Below are 20,452 nucleotides of genomic sequence, written 5' to 3'. Positions count from 1 at the left end.
CTGAGTGCATGCGGTCATCCACATCCCTTGCCATACCCGGCCAGAAGAAATCCAGCTGGAGCATGGCAAGGGTCTTGTGGGTCTCCAGGTGCAAAAGCCGCTCGTGTGCGGTCCAAACGGCCTTACCCCGCAAAGCGGATGGCACCACAAGCCTGTGACGGCAGGCCCTCCCATCCCAATGCATTAGGAGCCCCTGGAGCAGCCCGTACGAATCAATCCCCGCGACCCCCCGCACGGAACCCCCTGCGCGACGACGCAACGCGAGGAGGGATGCGTCCTCCATCTGGAGGCGCCCGCATTCCGCAATGGACAACCCCAGCAAGGAGTCCGCACCTCCCTCCCCGACAGGACCCTCAGGCAAGGGGTCCTCAGTGGCAGCAGCGAGAACCGGGATATCTAAGGGGGAGCTATCCTCTTGCGGCTTACAACGCCCCGATCCCCTGAGACAAGCGCAATCTGAGGCGGGCGGCAGGCGAGACAGCGCATCCGCATTAGTGTGCCGAGCACCCTTCCGATATGTGGTCGTGAAATCATAATCCTGAAGGATTTCGAGCCATCGGGACAATTGCCCCGAAGGCTGCGTCACCCGCAAGGCATATTGTAATGCCGCATGGTCCGTACGGACAGTGAAATGCCGACCGTACAGGTATGGGCGATACTGTTGCATAAAAAATACAATAGCCAAGAGTTCCCGACGCGTGACGCAGTATCTCTGTTCCACCGGAGACAAAACCCTACTGCCATAAGCCACGACGCGTTCCACACTACAGATCACCTGTGAGAGCACACCCCCAATGCCCGTATTGCTGGCGTCTGTATCGAGCAGGAAGGGTTCCGAAAAATCGGGGTAGCTCAATGGAGGGGCCCGCACGAGAGCGTCGCGAAGGGAACAAAAAGCGACCTCCTCCTCCTGGCCCCAGTGAAATTTCACTCCCTTCGCTGTCAGAGCGTGTAAGGGCTTAGCAATGGTCGCAAAATCCGCGACGAACCGCCGGTAATAAGACGCAAATTCAATGAAACTCCTGACCTCAGCCACCGAGGTGGGGGTTGGCCAGGAGCTGACACACTGCGTCTTTGCGGGATCGGTGGATATGCCCGAGCGGCTGACGATGTGCCCCAAATAACGTACGGATTCCCGTAGCAGGTGGCACTTTTGTGGCTTAAATTTCAAATTCGCAGCACGCATTTTGAGGAACACGGCGCGCAAGCGCAAAAGGTGTTCGTCAAATGTCTTGTTGAACACGATGACGTCATCCAGATAGATCAAACAGACGTTCCACTGTAAGCCAGCCAAAACCAGTTCCATAAGGCGCTGAAATGTCCCCGGAGCGGAGTGTAATCCCATAGGTAACCAGTTAAATTGGAATAGGCCATGTGGTGTGCGAAACGCAGTCTTTGGCTTGGACTCATCATCCAATGGGAGTTGCCAGAATCCGGATAACAAGTCCAACGTAGAAAAAAAACGTGCACCAGCCAGAGCATCCAGAGATTCGTCCATCCGGGGAAGTGGATACGCGTCGGCCACGGAGATCTTATTAAGGCGGCGAAAATCCACACAGAATCACAAGGACCCATCGCGCTTTTTGACAAGCACTATGGGTGCTCCCCATGGACTGGTGGAAGGGGCTATAATGTCTGCAGCCAGCATGTCATCCACTGCCGATTTGACATGATCTTTTTCGGCCGGACTTAACCGAAAAGGATTCTGGCGTACCGGGGCATTGTCACCCGTGTCAATGTGGTGATGCAACAATTTCGTGCACCCAATGTCATATTTGTGTTTACTAAAGACATCGGAAAATTCCGTCAGAAGGGTGCGTAGGCCGGCACGCTGGGAGTCGGACAGATCACTTGTGCCCGAACATAGTGCGTCCATCCAACTATCGTCCCCCTCAGAATGCGGTTGAGCCAGAGGATCGGTCCCCACATTACCCATAACCGTGTCTACCACGGGGACCGGCGTCGCGTGCGTGAGCACAGTTCCCTGAGGAACGACGGCCGTCTGTACGCCAACGTTAAGGACGAGGATAAACGGGTCATCGCTCCCCTTAACGAGCGTTTAAGCGGCCACCAGATCCAGCCCGTTTTCCCCAGCCCTCGAGGGCCCTAATAGAATTCCCTGGTCCAGAACACCAGGCACGAAAGGCCGACGCAAGCGAAGGGGCACGAGCATTTGCGCCCCGGGAGGTACACGCACCGTCCGAGTGACGAACGCTTGTATCGACGCGCACGCTGCCCTTGAGGTGACAGGGGAAGGCAGGAATGTTACCCGTTGGCCCGAGGGAAGCTCGATGCAACCCTGATCAATTAGAATTTTAATCGGCATTTTGCCCAAAAAGTCCGTCCCCAACAAGCACGGAACCGCCAGCGAGGACGAGACTAATATCGGCCCGGAGAGTTTGATATCGCCAATGCAAATTTGTGCTCGAATTTGGCCTATGATACCCAGCGAACCCCCGTTCGCTGCGTAACACGGAACGGTGACTGGGAGCAAGGGGCGGCTTTGAACGGGAAGAATATTATAAATCAAGTCTGACACAATGGTCGCCGAAGCTCCCGTATCGACGAGGATACGCACCTCGACCCCGTCAATGCGACCCGCGACCACGGACGAGCCTGCCAACGCAGCAACAATGCGGTGGGCCAATTCCGTCCACTGCCCTGGCCCGAGCACCCTCTCGACCCCGCCGCCACCCAACTAACCAATGGGCGTACCCCGAGGCCCGTACACCGAAACGCGCGAGGTGGGGACAGGTGTGTGCACAGGCTGAGCATGTGGGGTGCCGCGACTTGCCGGGTTGCGATGCGGAGGCCTGTAGGCTGGAGCGCCGTCCGACCGTCCTGGCTGTCGTTGACGAGGCGCCTGGCATTCCGCAGCCACGTGGCCCTTGCGGCCACAGTTGTAGCACGTGATGAGCACCTTGGGGTGCTCCTGGCGATCCAGTGTTGTCCCAGCCGGCCTCCCTCCGGATCTCCACTCCACCGGGCGACCCGCCGCGAAGACCTCCTCGGAGGGGGGGATGGTCGGCGTCCCAGCGCACACCGCAGCTGCGCCCTTGGGGACGAGAGGTGATCGACGCTGCGCTATCAGGTGCGCGTGGATGTGTCTTGCTGCCCGCAAGTAGCACATGTCCGCGTCGTCCTCTGCGACGATGACGATCTGTAGCTCCTGGGCCAACGCCAGGAGCGTCTCCGTCACCATCGCGTCCACCCCTTCGCCGTCCATCCGCGGGAAAGCCGCTTTTGCGAGGGCCAGGAGAGCCGTGCGATACGCCAGCGGTGGCTCCTTTTGGCCCCTGCACCGCTCGTGGAAGAGTTTGCGGCAGTCCGACGATGGCCCGTAGGCTATGGTGAGGACCTGGAGCGCCGACTGTAGCGTAGATCGCGTTGATCTGGGAGCTGTGATGAGCGTAGCAAGGGCGTCATCGTCCAGCATGGCCGGTAGCGCACTCAACGTCTCGTTGTCCATCCAGCCGGCCATCTCTTGATGAGCGAGAAAGCGGCGTTGAAAGGCCCCCCCAGTCGCTGCCGTCTGAAACGAACTCCTTCAACACCGGCAGGCGTTGTTGAAATGATGGCTTCGTCTCTGAGAGGTGCCGCGCGCCATCTCCGGCCTCCCCGCCGGTGTTGGAGGGGCTGGGGACACCCATCGGCGGTCGCGCAGGTGATGACGATGCGCCCGCCTTTTGGTCCTGACAGCGGGCGTCCGTTGGTGATGACGTCACCACCGCTGATTGGCCCACAGCGTCCACGTCGAGCTGCGACCCTCCAATCGCCGTGGCGGACACTGTCATGGCGGCAAATCCGAAATCTGGTGGCTGTGTTTCGGCGGGAATGGCCGTTGAACGGCGTTCGTCTCTCTGCCGCCTTTGCGCCCGCAGCTCCGCGCGGTTGATTTCCTCCAGCGTGGAAGCCGCGGCATACAGCAGCTCAGCCAGTCGAGAGTGAGCTGCCTGCAACCCGTCCTCCATCGGCGGCCACTCCTCCAGCGGCGGCTGCTGTTGGGGCGTCTGGGGCATCCCAGGATCGTCGGCCGCGGCCTCTGGCGCAATCCCAGGCGAGCCGTCCTCCTCCTGGGGTGCCTGTGATCGGTTTGTACTCCTTGTGTTCATTTTAAGACTACTTCTGACACCAGTTGTAGTGGGTTCCAGGACACGGCAGAATAGAAGCAGCACTATTTATTTAAACCTTAACAAGGGTTACACTAGAAGGGGTAGCGGCCCCTCCACCCGTATAACTCAGGAACACACCCCAGGCTCTCTAGCCTAAGCTCTAGGCTCCCAGTTCCTTCTGGTAGGGCTCTAAGGGAGGCTATCAGATCCGGCCCTGGTTAGGCACAGATCTCGGCACCCCGCCGACCAGACCGGCCCTTAGAAGGACTCTGACTCTGGGGCTCTGGGGCTGCACCACTGGCTTGCTGTGCCGGCCCTGAAAAGGGCAGCGGTCACAGGAGTTCCAGGGTCTCACCTAGCTGGCCTTCTTTCTTCACTGGTTGCTTCAGCCTCGGGCCCCACACTCTGCCCCGAGCTCCCTGGCTCCCCGCACTTTATACCCACTGGAGCCTTAGCGGACGTTGTTGTAGCCACCAAGGTGTGGGTGAACCACACCTTCCCGTGCCATGTGTTTATTCCCCATAGCACCCCTACACCTGTATAAAAGACACCTGTCCACAGAAGCAATCAATCAATCAGATCCCAAACTCCCCACCAGTCAACGCCCTACCTGGTTGATTGACGCTGAGAGACCACGCCCACACACGTGATCGTCTAACGTGGTCGATTCCCACGTCTACACAGTCGGAATCGATTAATGAAGGTTCATTTTAGACCACTGTTGATTCCCATGTTATCCCAATACAAATCGATTTTTTTTAGCCTAAGCCACAAATTAATCGATTCCAATGTTATCCCAAAGGAAATCGACTCATACATCCGTAACTCTACTATAATCGATTCCTAATGTTATCCCATTAGGAATCGGCACGAGTATAGTTAATCGAAATTTAAATCGATTTTCTCTGCAGGTGACTTGGCGTGGAGTGAATGGGGATGCGGAACTCTTCGTCCTGCACCTCGTCACGTGGTGAAGCAGCCTCGTCACGTGGTGCAGCAGCCTCGTCACGTGGTGCAGCAGCCACGGTGAGCCGAGCCGATCGACATCGGGTGCCAGGTTGTGGTGGACGTGGGGAGCGGTGGTGCAGTGGTTAGCGCACTGTGTGTGTGTGGGGAGCGGTGGTGCAGTGGTTAGCGCACTGTGTGTGTGTGGAGCGGTGGTGCAGTGGTTAACGCACTGTGTGTGTAGTGGAGAGCGGTGGTGCAGTGGTTAGCGCACTGTGTGTGTAGTGGGGAGCGGTGGTGCAGTGGTTAGCGCACTGTGTGTGTGTGGGGAGCGGTGGTGCAGTGGTTGGCGCACTGTGTGTGTGTGGGGAGCGGTGGTGCAGTGGTTAGCGCACCGTGTGTGTGTGGGGAGCGGTGGTGCAGTGGTTAGCGCACTGTGTGTGTAGTGGGGAGCGGTGGTGCAGTGGTTAGCGCACTGTGTGTGTGTGGGGAGCGGTGGTGCAGTGGTTAGCGCACTGTGTGTGTGTGGGGAGCGGTGGTGCAGTGGTTAACGCACTGTGTGTGTGTGGGGAGCGGTGGTGCAGTGGTTAGCACACTGTGTGTATGTGGGGAGCGGTGGTGCAGTGTTTAGCGCACCGTGTGTGTGGGGAGCGGTGGTACAGTGGTTAGCGCACTTTGTGAGTGAGTGTGGGGAGCGGTGGTGCAGTGGTTAGCACACTGCGTGTGTGTGGGGAGCGGTGGTGCAGTGGTTAGCACACTGTGTGTGTGTGGAGCGGTGGTGCAGTGGTTAGCGCACTGCGTGTGTGTGGGGTGCGGTGGTGCAGTGGTTAGTGCACTGTGTGAGTGAGTGTGGGGAGCGGTGGTGCAGTGGTTAGCACACTGTGTGTGTGTGGGGAGCGGTGGTGCAGTGGTTAGCTCACTGTGTGAGTGTGTGTTGAGTTTGTGTGCGTTGGGGTGGTAGCTGTGAACACAGTGGGGACTGTGGTTAGTAGTGAGTATTACATTATTATACAGCAGTGCCTTAAACTTGTTATTAGATTCAAGTATAACGTTGCAATGACTATTGTTTGCTAAACATAACTTAACATTTTTAATGACTGAGTTGAGTTTATGCGTGCGCTGGGGTGGTAGCTGTGAACACAGTGGGGACTGTCTGTGTACTCAGTAGTGAGTAGTTCATTATTATACAGCAGTGCATCTCATACACACACACACATCTCATACACACACACATCTCATACACACACACATCTCATACACACACACGCATCTCATACACACACACACATCTCATACACACACACACACATCTCATACACACATGCATCTCATACACACACACACATCTCATACACACACACGCATCTCATACACACACACACTCGCATGCATCTCATACACACACACAAAGACAAAGACCCCCGTATAGCCTCAACAGACTCGGGGCAATGGCTGGGAGCCAACACCTATGAAGGCCGGCCCAGCACACGATGGGGTGGGTGGCCAAACACCACGCCCGGCCGCATTTGTCTCCCAAGTGGCGATGTTCACACCCTGCACCAAGTACTCATTTAAGGCTGAGTTGACTTCAAAGACGGAAACAGGAATACTTCTTCACAATTATGGCAAATCGCCTGATGAAGCTGGTTGTAATAATCAGTGAAACGTCATACTCTAATGGTAAATGTTCTGGGTTTACTATCCAATACACCAGTGTGCTGAAGCAGTAACTAATTGGCACGTTTTGTTTACGTGAAATATGCTCTGACTTTAACATAGCTATTTCTGTGACCAGTTACAAGCTAATCACTCAGCTATTTCAATGCTAAATTCTATGCTAATTCCTTTGTCAAGGGGTACCTCTGCAGATGTGTATACTTTAACTTAGCTATTTCAATGAGCCATTTCAATGCTAAATTATATGCGAATTCCTTTGTCAAGGCGCTTTGTGTTTTTCTTCTCACACAGCTTAAAGGTCGTGATCTAAGCGTGGCTTCTCTCACTCCAGCGCTGTCCTCCAGACAGTCTCGTCCCTTCACCTGATGAAGGCCGCTTGTGTTGTGGCCGAAACGTCGTGATTTTTTGTTATTTTATTTTCACCTACGTGACTTTACCCAATAGAACCAAAGAGTATATTTTATACTTTTTGCATTGTTTACAGTCTGGAAGCTACCCACATGGGAAATTTAAAGTTGTTGCATGTCGGGAAGTATGCTAAACATTTCGAACAGACACACATAATCACAAATTTCCCTTTTATATATACAGACGAAGGGGTGGGTGACAGCACCACGCCCGGCCGCCTTTGTGTCCCCAGTGGCGATGTTCACACACCACAGCAATTACTCGTTTTAGGCTGAGTCGATCTAGGGGAGGCCCAGGAGCGGTTGAAATAATCGTCACCGGTGGTGGCAGTGAGCGGGAATTGAACTCGGGTTGCCGGGTTCGTAGCGCAGTGCGCTAACCACTACACTAATTCGTTACACTTCCACATGCGTGGATCACGTGACAGATTTGACGTCACAGCTCACTTGCCGTGCAAAAAAATGCATTATTGAGCTCCCCCCCCCCCTCCTCCCCCCAGAAAAAACACAAAAGTGTATTTTAATATTTTTTGCGTGGTGTACAGTCTGGAAAGTACCCACATGGCAAATTTCAAGTTTGTTGCATGTCGGGAAGTACGCTAAACATTTTGAACAGACACACATAATCACAACTTTGCCTTTTACATATGTATGGAGATAATTTCGGCCAGGGCTGCCCTGTGTCAGCGACTCTGAAAAATCTGCTGACACCCGGCACACCACGTCCCGTGTGTACCTTTCGCTATCGCCGTGGCTACCGGGGCTGTGCTGCCCACTCCACTTCGCACCAGCGACCCGGAAAATATTCAGTGACAGATTAAGCCCTGATTATTATTCACACAATTACACATCCAGTGGAATTTGAACACGTGATTTTGTGCTTACGGGACAAGGTGTTTACTCGGTGGGCCATAGCTGCAGCTCCCCAATGCTGCATAAACCCATGGTTCTTGTTATAATTCCAGTTACAGTAATGCTACTTTATCAGGCACTGGCTGTATTTCCACTGAAATACACAAGGAGAATTCTCTGTTATTACGAATCTTATATCTGACATGTTTAAGTGGTGCTTTTCTGTTCGGTGAAATGTGTTGCTAGTAAATGTGATGCGAGCAAAGAGACGTGTTTATTGATCGCTGATCGATCGATTGACTTCATGGCCAAGCGGTAGCGCGTTGCAGATGTTTGTGGTACGAGTCCCACGACCGCCCCGGTTAACGCTGTGGGTGTATGAACTGTAAATATTGCGCACTGTCTGCTTCACAGTCGGATGCTAAAGATCTCGGAGATGTAATTTAAATAAGTAGTATGCCACGTGTGTCGGCACAACTCTGTAAATGCGACAACTACTGTGGGCTGTCCGTGAAGCGTAGCGCCTCCAGGGTGTAGCCTCGTGTGTACTCTGAGCTTGTTTCGCACCGTACGTAGCCAACCGTGCTCATCGGAGGCGCCTTGCGCTGCACGAATGGAGCGAACGCCAACGTGCACTCGCAAAACCCAAAAGCTTTTTGATTGCCCTCGTTTTGTCCGTTGAAGACGATGCAAGCCGCGCCGCAGGACGATGGCCGCGAGCACGAGAAGCCGTGCCTCAGCGAGTCCCGCGCGGCGGAGCTGGTGGAGCGCCTCTACGGGGTGAGCGTGGCGGGGGTGAGCCCGCTGGCGAGCTACGTCGACCAGAACTACCGCGTGCTGGCGCGCGACGGTCGCCAGTTCGTGCTCAAGGTCACCAACACGTGGGACAGCCAGCGGCCGCAGATGCTCGAGGTGCAGATGGCTATGATGAGGTTCCTGCGGGAGAGGGGCTTCCCCATGCAGGAGGTGGTGGACAACATCAGCGGGAAGATCATGTCGCTCGAGAGCATCGGTGAGCTGCGCCTGCGTGGGTCCCGGGAGCAGAGACATTGGAGAAGAGATGTACATAATACTAAATCTTGTTCTACTTGATGTGCGTCTCCATCTCCCTTTGTCTCCCCCTACATGCTAAGGCCTCGGCACAGAGACCCTATCTCTCTGTGCTCCGTACGTTGTGTCTCTCTTTGTGTCTCTGTGTGAACTCCCTTCTACTTAGGTGTCTGTATATATATCTGCGGTTCTATGTTTCCTCTCTCTCTCTTAAATTTAGCTCTTCTATGCCTGATGATGATTGCTTGCGTTGCAATCGAAACGTCGTATGCTATTATGTAATTTTATTATTATTTCTTATTTCTACGTGACTTTACTGAAAAAAACCAAAGAGTCATTCCTGCAGTCACGAAAGTGACAAATCAAGTTTAATAGATGTACAGTGCAGTACAATTGATTTTGCTGCAACTGAACTCTGGCCCCCACAACATAGCACCACGCAGCAGCCTGTGATGCCTGTTTAATGCACGATTGTCACCCATAGAAGCCCTAATCCAGGCTCAACCTGCTTAGCTTTCAGATCTTATGATAGGGCACATTCCAGGTGATTTAGTCATAGGCTGATAGTAATCATACGAACACAGCATTGGTTTATACTTGCAAAGACAACGATCAATATCCGAGCATGAGGCGGTGGTATAATACTGGGTCGCACTCCACTGACGATAAGTGATGTAAAAGGATCATACTTTTTAGTTTTTGTGAGGTTGGTGGATGTAACGCACTGCTTGTTGGTACTGGCCCAAGGTCCACATTGTGATATTTTGTAAATTCTTCATATATATTAAAAAAACAATGTTTGGTGTGTGGGATGAAACTGGAATGACTGCTCACAGCAAAGCCACACGGACGAGACGATAACATCTGTGGTGAGAGATCAGAAGCACACTTGCTGTTTTCTCATCTACTGACCTGCAGGTTGGTAGATATAATGTTTGTACAGTTCACCGACGCCGCCATTCGCCAACTGCACAGTGTGTTCCACCTCCCCACACCTCCGATGAGCACGGTTGGCTACGTACGTATGGTGCGAAAGAATTTCAACATACTTACAAAACCTAAATCGTAATTTTTGTTTCTGCTTATCTTCCCACGAGACCCTGAGAAGCAAACGTCAAACTCTTTGCATCGAGTTCCGGATTGGCTGACAAGGGGAACACGTCAAACCAAAACCATGTATTACATGAACAAGCATAGACGGGAAAGATATGTCACAAGCGATATATTGTAGAGATATGAGAGAGATTTATTCATGATAAAGGTTTTTGGGTGAGATCGCGTTATTTATAAATGTGTCATAACCCTCCACCACCCGACATAGCCAAACAGTAAAAAAATGTGTCACGTTGACAACAGACAAAATAGTTCACTACTTTAGCCCACCGGTGTGATGAAGAGTGAATCCACAACATTTACAATATTTGAATACGACGTTTCGCTGGTAATTACATCCAGCATCATCAGGCAATTCGCCAGAATGGTGAAGCCCTCACTTGCTCCTGGTCTTAAATAGAGCAGCAGGGTCATGTCATCATTTAACTCATTCAGAGAGAGATTTAATCAGAAATATGATATTTATATGGAAGAGATAGGAGAAAGATCTATCCGCAAGAGGAGAGATTTAGAGAAATGCAAACATGTCGATACAGAGCTTATCTCTCCCCCACACCCACTTCGACCTCCTGCATCGCATCACTTCTATTAATATTATTATTATTGTAATCATCATCGTTACACTTGTTTTCACAGCAGAGCCTCACTGAATATCGGGAGGGTCTTGTCAAACTTTTCAGTTGGGGGGCGGGCGTGGGGGCGACGGTTGTCGTGTGTAATTTCAAGTGAGTATTGCTGACTGAGACATGTACTTAATTAGTTCCTGTAAGGCGTGGCGGGATAGTTGTCCTGTAGACCAGAATGAATTAATTTTGGTGGTTCGGGCTTGGCCCACGGGCTGTAGTTGGGACAACACTGGGCTGCTAAACATTTGTAAAGCAAAGTGCTTCATAGCTCATCAGATTCCTCCAGTAAAAGTACATATTCTGATTATAATGCCTGGGCTAGCAGCGCTCCTTTAAACCCAGGCTCGGGGTTCATCGCGTGAGCTGACATCACCGCCCAACGCCGTGTTTGGAATGCGAAGATCACGGAAAGCCGCTGACCCTTATATTTACGTGATGGAACGAGCGATAAAAGTCGCCTCCTGATGCAGATGGGCCCCCATTCACCCTGCTCCTAAGTAATTTGCTCAAGCTGAACCCAGGGAATTCAGCTAGACTCGTGTGCTGACGTATCCATTCTGGCCCGAACCTGGGCGAATTGCCCGCGGTTCCGGTCAGCGTGCGCTAAGGCACGAGGGTTGCATGCCACGTTGCAACTTTGGCCGATGCCTTACGCATGGGTGTGGCGAGGTATTATTCCTCTCAAATGCTTTATTTAGCTATAGCGGTTTAGACAACAAGGCCATATAGGAATGCGAATTTCGGAATGCGTTCGTGTTATTAATTTCTGCGTTAATAGTACCGTGAAAGAAAGTCATGAGAAAAAAATCACTCCAATTTACTATTTTTTTTGGGGGGGGGGGGAACAGAAATACTCGTTTCAAGTTGCTTGAGAGATTGGCGTTTTAAAGACTACACGAATTTTATGTGCGTTATATATCGGACTTGGCACGTTCATTATTGTTATTAACCATTTAATGCTGAGCAGCAAATTGTCGCTTAATTTCCTAAAAAAAGAATAGTAGCCTTGGCTATCAGTTGAGCAATTCATTAGAGACCCTGTGTAGTATAGCACGTGGGTAATGAACACAGGGCGCAAAGTGGTGAGTTGACACTTTGGCCAGACCTTGGAGGTTCCGATATCAGCTTCCGAACAGCTTTTTATGTTCCAGCAAAAGGAAGCGACGGTGAGATTTCACTAACCGTGGTGACCTCTTGACCTCGGTGGCGACTCCTGCTGTGAATTCTCAGACTGCGGCGAAGGAGAGAAGGAGTTCAACGTGCGGCTGCTCACGAACCTGCCCGGCGTGCTGCTGTCCAGGGTGCTGGCGGATGGCAGCCTGTACTACCAGGTGGGCAAGCTGGCAGCGAGCATCCACCAAGCCCTGCAGCAGGTACGAGCGCACGAGCGCCTCTTGACAGGTGACGTGAGACTGCAGGGATTCATATTCTTGTTGCTTTCGGTAAAGTCACCACGTAGAGGGGGAAACAATAAAATAATAAAAAATATAAAACAATAAAATTCTCACGACGTTTCGACTGCAACACAAGCAATCGTCATCAGGTGTGAAAACCACAACAAGGAAATTTGAAAAAAAAAATTATTGCTGTGGTTTTCACGCCTGATGATGATTGCTTGTGTTGCAGTCGAAACGTGAAAATTCTATTGTTTTATATTTGTTTTATTTTATTGTTTCCCTTCTACGTGACTTTACCGAAAGAAACAAGAATATGAGAATATTCGCCAAAGTAAAAAGCCAAAAAAGAAATAACTCGCAAATTACTTCATTGGGAAATGCGGAGCGATAGTTTCCCCAACCCCTTACTGCGACAATCTTAAAAAAAAACTCTTGAGTTTCGGCGAGCCTTTTCTCTCGGTAAGCAAGTGTAATGTGACGTAACGAGCCCACTTGCTCGGAACGTACGCAGCTGTTCATAATTAGCAACGTGAGAGTCCTTCCAAGTGATCGAATGACTGGTTTTCAAGCGGCGTATTTTTGGTTTAACATGTAGGCTTTCGAGACCAATATTATTCATAATAAAGGTTTTTGGGTTAGATCGCGTTTATTTATAAATGTGTCGTAACCCTCCACTACCCGACACGGCCAATCAGCAAAAAAAGTGTCACGTTGACAAAAAGACAAATAATTCACTACTTTAGCCCACCGGTGTGTTGAAGAGTGAATCCACATTTACAGTTTGAGTACGACGTTTCACTGGTAATTACATCCAGCATCATCGGGCAATTCTCCAGAATGGTAAAGCCCTCGCTTGCTCCCGGTTTTATATAGAGCAGCAGGGTGACGTCATCACTTAACTCATATCAGCTTCAGTGATTAGAGGCGGAGGGGGGGGTATTGTAATTATATAATCGATTAGTAATCAGTCATTGGTTATGATTAGTAATGAGTTGTAGATTAGTAATTCTTTCCATCAAAATGTAATGTGTATTATTTAATAATATGCTTCCAAGCCGCACTAAGCCTGTAGCTGTCAGAGCGATTAAAGTTATTCTTGTTCCTCTCAATTTCAATGGATTCTCAAATTAGTCTTTGCCAGTAATAATTAGTTTTACACACCACTGCAACGTTGTCAAAATCAATTCAGTGTCCTTGTTGACAAGCATGTTCTGCCACTGCCGACAGTTGTGTTTGAGATAATTTAATATTTCTCTGATGTTCTTTTAGTCTTACGCTGATGTTACGTCCCGTCTGTCCAATGTAGCAGCTGCCACATAAACAATGAATCCGATATACACCTTCTGTTGATAATTTAGGTAATGCGTCTTTAGTCCCAGATGCTAGTTTTTTTTATTTTGTGTACTGTACCAAATCTTGCTTTTGCAAAACACGGGCTAATTTGTCAGTTACTCCCGAGATATATGGAATTTTTATTGTTTTAACAATCTGGTCGCTTTCAGCAGTATTGCTTTGCAATCGTGATTTGGCATTCAGTGCTCTGTTAATTTGAGCATTATTGTAGCCATTCTGTCATAGTGCGTCTTTAACGTGGTTAACCTCTCTCACTAGACTCTCACCATCTGACACTGTTTTAGCCCGATGTATGAGCGTCTTGATAAGAGAGGATTTCTGAGCTGGATGATGATGTGATTCTGCATTCAGATAGGTATCAGTGTGCGTTTGCTTTCTGTAAACGCTGTGTGTTATTTTACCGTTTAGGCCATGTCCAAGCAAAATATCTAGGAATGGGAGTGTGTTATTCACCTCCATTTCCATGGTGAATTGGATGGCCGGGTTTTGTGCATTGAGATGATTTAGAAAATCATTCAGTGTATCTTTAGCATGTGGCCAGACAACCAAAGTGTCACCCACATATCTAAACCAAAAGGATGGTTTTAATGTGCTCGAGGCAAGTGCTCTTATTTCAAAGTTTTCCATGTACAAATTTGCTGTAGCAGGGGATAAAGAAGAACCCATTGCTGCTCATTCCTTTTGTTTAAAGAAATTCCCTCTCCATAAGAAGTAAGTGTTATTTAAACAATGGCCAGCAAGTTTCGGAATATCTTTTGGTAAACCGGTATTCTTTACTAGTGTATCAAGTAATTTAAGCGATTCGTCCACTGGAACCTTAGTGAATAGAGAAATCACATCAAAACTTACCAGAATATCATCAGGAGTAAGTTTAATATCTTTAAGCACATTCACAAGATGTTCTGAATTTTTTTTTTATGAATGAAGATGTCCTACCGATGTAGGGCTGTATTTGTTGGGTTATATATTTTGCTAATTGATATGTGGCAGAGCCAATTGTACTGACTATGGGTCGTAATGGGATGCCGATTTTATGAATCTTTGGTAGCCCATAGATTCTAGGTGGTTTTGAGGCCCTTGGCTTAATTTGGTATTGCTCATTTTTAGGGATTAATGAATTTGCAATTATTGCAGTGGTCTTACGTTCTAAAGTATTAGTTGGATCTCGTTTAATTTTAATGTAGGTTCTTTCCTCTAGTAAATTTCTAATTTTATTATCATAATCGGCTCGTGACATCACTACAGTAGTGCGGCCTTTATCAGCTGCTAGGATTTGGATATCCTTGTTTACACGCAGCTCTCTTAAGGCTTTTGCCTCGTTAGAGCTAATATTTACTTTTGGAACTTTGCTATTCTCAATTATTTTAGCAATCTCATGTCTAGTCATCTCTGCCTCATTATGTGGAAGGAGTCTAACTGCTGATTCTACCTCAGCAATTATCTCATCCACTGGAATTGTGTGTGGGGTAACGGCAAAGTTAAGGCCTTTAGAAAGGATAGAGACCATGTCACCGGTTAATACAGTGTTAGTCAAGTTCAGTACGGTTTTGTTTTTAAATTTTTGGTTTTCAGTAGGGATTTGTTTATTATGTAGTCTAGAAAATGTATTAATTTGGTTAGTTTTTGTTAGTTTAAACACATTATGAGCCGATTGTTGTGTTATGTTATCGATTATATTCCAATAATGCATAGATACACTATTGCTTATATCTAAGTGTAACTGCTTTAGCGATTCCGAAATGTAAGATAATTCACTCCTATTGTGCTGTATTCTCTCTATTAATAATAATTCGCTAGCTTTGTGTAGTATTTGGTTAGCTTTAGAAGACTTTATGTGATGTGTTATTTTAACTGCGTTTGGTATTACCTTTGAATCTCTGCACCTTTTGAGGAACGCCAGTGAAGATATCAATTTTATCCGCTTAATGCGGAGCTTCTCCAATTTTCTGGTTTTAAGAAAAGTATCCTCCCCATAGAAGTTAGTCAGTTTAACATGTAGGCTTTCGCGACCAATATTATTCATAATAAAGGTTTTTGGGTTAGATCGCGTTTATTTATAAATGTGTCGTAACCCTCCACCACCCGACACGGCCAATCAGCAAAAAAAGTGTCACGTTGACAAAAAGACAAATAATTCACTACTTTAGCCCACCGGTGTGTTGAAGAGTGAATCCACATTTACAGTTTGAGTATGACGTTTCGCTGGTAAATACATCCAGCATCATCGGGCAATTCGCCAGAATGGTAAAGCCCTCGCTTGCTCCCGGTTTTATATAGAGCAGCAGGGTGACGTCATCACTTAACTCATATCAGGTGCAGTGATTAGAGGCGGAGGGGGGGGTATTGTAATTATATAATCGATTAGTAATCAGTCATTGGTTATGATTAGTAATGAGTTGTAGATTAGTAATTCTTTAAATCAAAATGTAATGTGTATTATTTAATAATACGCTTCCAGGCCGCACTAAGCCTGTAGCTGTCAGAGCGATTAAAGTTATTCTTGTTCCTCTCAATTTCAATGGATTCTCTAATTAGTCTTTGCCAGTAATAATTAGTTTTACACACCACTGCAACATTGTCAAAATCATTTGACTGTCCTTGTTGACAAGCATGTTCTGCCACTGCCGACAGTTGTGTTTGAGATAATTTAATATTTCTCTGATGTTCTTTTAGTCTTACGCTGATGTTACATCTCATCTGTCCAATGTAGCAGCTGCCACATAAACAATTAATCCGATATACACCTTCTGTTGATAATTTAGGTAATGCGTCTTTAGTGCAAGATACTAGTTTTGGAATTTTGTGTACTGTACCAAATCTTACTGTAATGTTTTGCTTTTGCAAAACACGGGCTAATTTGTCAGTTACTCCTGAGATATATGGAATTTTTATTGTTTTAACAATCTGGTCGCTTTCAGCAGTATTGCTTTGCGATCTTGATTTGGCATTCAGTGCTCTGTTAATTTGAGCATTATTGTAGTCATTCTGTCGTAGTGCGTCTTTAACGTGTTTAATCTCTCTCACTAGACTCTCACCATCTGACACTGTTTTAGCCCGATGTATAAAATAACACAGCGTTTACAGAAATCAAATGCACACTGATGCCTATCTGAATGCAGAATCACATCATCATCCAGCTCAGAAATCCTCTCTTATCAAGATGCTCATACATCGGGCTAAAACAGTGTCAGATGGTGAGAGTCTAGTGAGAGAGATTAAACACGTTAAAGACGCACTACGACAGAATGGCTACAATAATGCTCAAATTAACAGAGCACTAAATGCCAAATCACGATTGCAAAGCAATACTGCTGAAAGCGACCAGATTGTTAAAACAATAAAAATTCCATATATCTCAGGAGTAACTGACAAATTAGCCCGTGTTTTGCAAAAGCAAAACATTACAGTAAGATTTGGTACAGTACACAAAATTCAAAAACTAGTATCTTGCACTAAAGACGCATTACCTAACTATCAACAGAAGGTGTATATCGGATTAATTGTTTATGTGGCAGCTGCTACATTGGGCAGACGGGACGTAACATCAGCGTAAGACTAGAAGAACATCAGAGAAATATTAAATTATCTCAAACACAACTGTCGGCAGTGGCAGAACATGCTTGTCAACAAGGACACTCAATTGATTTTGACAATGTTGCAGTGGTGTGTAAAACTAATTATTACTGGCAAAGACTAATTAGAGAATCCATTGAAATTGAGAGGAACAAGAATAACTTTAATCGCTCTGACAGCTACAGGCTTAGTGCGGCCTGGAAGCGTATTATTAAATAATACACATTACATTTTGATTTAAAGAATTACTAATCTACAACTCATTACTAATCATAACCAATGACTGATTACTAATCGATTATATAATTACAATACCCCCCCCTCCGCCTCTAATCACTGCACCTGATATGAGTTAAGTGATGACGTCACCCTGCTGCTCTATATAAAACCGGGAGCAAGCGAGGGCTTTACCATTCTGGCTAATTGCCCGATGATGCTGGATGTATTTACCAGCGAAACGTCGTACTCAAACTGTAAATGTGGATTCACTCTTCAACACACCGGTGGGCTAAAGTAGTGAATTATTTGTCTTTTTGTCAACGTGACACTTTTTTTTGCTGATTGGCCGTGTCGGGTGGTGGAGGGTTACGACACATTTATAAATAAACGCGATCTAACCCATAAACCTTTATTATGAACAACGTATTTTTGTTGTTTCCCCCCCAAATTTTATTCCAAGCGTCGGGGTGGAGCGGTGGCGCAGTTGTGCGCACACTGCGCTACGAACCCGGCCACCTGAGTTTTATTTCCGGCCACGGCTAACATTCGTGGCAAGTGATATCTGAACCAGTCCTGCCCCCCCCCCACCCCCCCTTGTCCTCTATCCTTCACCAACCTACACTGACCAGTTTGGCGAAGTATGGTCAAACACCCTACATGACCAACACTGAATACGGCAGTGCCTTGATAAGGGCTGTATGAGTTGTGCTAATTGGTGCCATGTCATGAGATGGAAAAAAACATCTCATTCTGTGCATCACCTCTGGTTAGAGAATGGCCCACAGAAGGTGATCTCACAAAACTACTTCTCAGATCCATTCAAGTGTCCTGTTATTCACAAATACCAATCAAACATTTGCCAGCCGCACGCAGGACTTGGGCAGCCCCACCCTCAGCTGCATAATAAGTCTAGATTTTTAGCTTTCGTGACTGCAAGGATTCATACTCTTTGGTTTTTTCGGTAAAGTCACGTAGGTAAAACTATAAAATGATAGAATGAAAAAAAATGTAGTTTTTTCATTTATTCTTTTATTTTATAGTTTTACCTACGTGACTTTACCGAAAAAAACCGAAGAGAAAATAATAAGTCAAGGAGAACATCTTTTCTGAAACGAAGACTATCCTTTGCTAGCTTGACGTTTTGCTGCCTTTAACTTACATGTGTACTCAACTGGCCAATGCTATGTTAATCTCGTATTGCATTTTTTGTCATCTTACCGCCTTCGTTTTTAAACATCTGCATAGTTTGAGCACCCGTTCCTGCACTCCCTGCAACGAGACGATTTCATCTGGAACCTATCAAACACCCACCTGCTCGAGTCCTACCTCTTCACTCTGGACGGCGACCCCAACCAGGGTCTGGTCAGGGAGGTCATCGCCAAGTTCCGCGAGGAGATCCAACCCAACCTGCACAAGTTTACCAGATGTACGCTCGCCTCGCAGCTTCACCCGGGACGTAGCTCCATGCCTCAGGGGGCGAGGGGCGCTTCAGGCCACCGACGAGGCCTTGAAGCCACGACGGGTGCCGCGTACGTGTGTACGTTGAACTTCTTTTGCACCGTACGTAGCCAACCGTGCTAATCGGAGGTGCGGGGGAAGGACAACAAACTAAACACAAAAAATCAGTTCAAAAATAAATTAGTGTTCAATCTAGGTTTAAAAGTGCATAGCTCCAGTGCCTTCCTAATATCGGAAAGAAGAGCTTTTCAGACGGCCGCAGAAGTGCATCTGAAAGCGCGCGATGCGGTGACCGTCTTTGTTTGTTCGATGGTTAGCCAAAAGCCGCTGCGAGGATCACCCGAGTTCGCATGATGGTTTATGCTGCTTGACGAGATCAGCAAGGTATTGTGATTCATTTGTGGCAAGCATTTTCTTTGCAATGTGCTTTACGTGATTACTTTTACCCAGCATACACAGATGCATTACAAGGCATGCATGTAATGGGGAACACTCGCACAGACACTGATCACAGGTGAAATCAAATGACAGGGTTATTACATTCAGACTACCAAATCATTTTTCAATGCATGCTAAATTGTGTTCAACAGTTTTTGTTACACATATACTCTTAATAATAATGTACAGCCCTTTGTCAATGCACTATCTGGACGAAGGCTTTCCCAGGCTGTGTAGGGTCATGGGGGTTGTTTTGCCACCTTCACCATGCTGGTCGGTGAGGATGTAGGTAGGATCCCAGGACTGGTTCAGATATCAGTGATGTTCTCCATGGCCGGGAATCAAGGGCTCGTGATGCGGTGTGCATACCACTACACACCGCTCCATATCTCGCCCCCGTGCAGGGTTGTACGACGCTGGTGGGTTATTGTAATTCTGTGCCTTTGAAGGCAGGAGAAGAAGTTGGTGATTCACTGAGACTCTGCGGGGGCCATTCTTAGACTCGCACACGCGGCTTGCGCAACCCCAATCGTGCAGCCGGAATAAAAACGTCACGGGCACGAACGATGACGACGGCGACGAGGGGAGGACGGTCAACAATAAAAGACAACGGACGAAATCAAATTCGACGTTTTCCCCCCTCGCCGCAGGCATAATCCACGGTGACTTCAATGACGACAACATCCTGGTGCAGGAGGTGGCCGCAGGAAGCGAGCAGCAGCAGCAGCAGCAGGGGCCCAAGTCGGCGGAGGGAGCGCCGCGGCACCGCGTCTCTGGCATTGTGGACCTCAACTCGATGATGTTCGGCTACCACGTGTACGACCTGGCCATAGCCATCATGTACATGATGGTGGAGAGCGGCGAGGCGATGGAGGCCGGGGGTCACGTCCTGGCTGGCTACGAGAGCGTGCAGGCCCTCACCGAGGACGAGAGGAGGGCCGTTTACTTCCTGGTGGCGTGCAGGTAAGAGCGGAGGGGGGCCGGGGCAGTTCGGGTCGGGTCTGCCCGGATCGCCGTTGGCCGCATCGGGAAACGTTGGCTTCAAAAACCTGTGGCGGTTGCGTAACGAGAATTAATCCAGGTCTGGCGAGAATCCGATAAACTCGATGATTGTGCGGCAAAAAAAAAGTGCTTTATTTTCTTTGGTTCTTTCGGTAAAGTCACGTAGAATGAGAATAAAATAATAAATTGATAAAATAACAATAATATTCTCACGACGTTTCGGCCACAAC

General features: G+C 48.1%; 1 protein-coding gene across 2 annotated transcripts in view; it reads left to right on the top strand.

Annotated features, from left to right (window-relative positions):
• Positions 1-20,452, top strand: part of LOC116937932 (hydroxylysine kinase-like) — a 31,695-nt gene that overhangs the window by 9,308 nt on the left and 1,935 nt on the right. Inside the window, exons 2-6 of one of the 2 annotated variants that reach the window (XM_076062346.1) lie at positions 5,024-5,138; positions 8,678-9,005; positions 12,013-12,155; positions 18,570-18,750; positions 19,871-20,183. In XM_076062346.1, coding sequence (XP_075918461.1) covers positions 5,043-5,138; positions 8,678-9,005; positions 12,013-12,155; positions 18,570-18,750; positions 19,871-20,183 — 1,061 coding nt within the window. In that variant the 5' untranslated portion in view covers positions 5,024-5,042. The remainder of the gene's footprint in view (positions 1-5,023; positions 5,139-8,677; positions 9,006-12,012; positions 12,156-18,569; positions 18,751-19,870; positions 20,184-20,452) is intronic. The other variant, XM_076062347.1, reaches the window with a different exon arrangement.

The sequence above is a fragment of the Petromyzon marinus genome, unplaced genomic scaffold (assembly GCF_048934315.1).
Source record: "Petromyzon marinus isolate PM22_M1 ecotype Great Lakes invasive population unplaced genomic scaffold, UKy_Petmar_22M1.pri1.0 PM_G_Scaffold_58, whole genome shotgun sequence".
NCBI classification, from domain to species: Eukaryota; Metazoa; Chordata; class Hyperoartia; order Petromyzontiformes; family Petromyzontidae; genus Petromyzon; species Petromyzon marinus.
This window is presented reverse-complemented; position numbering and strand designations above follow the sequence as displayed.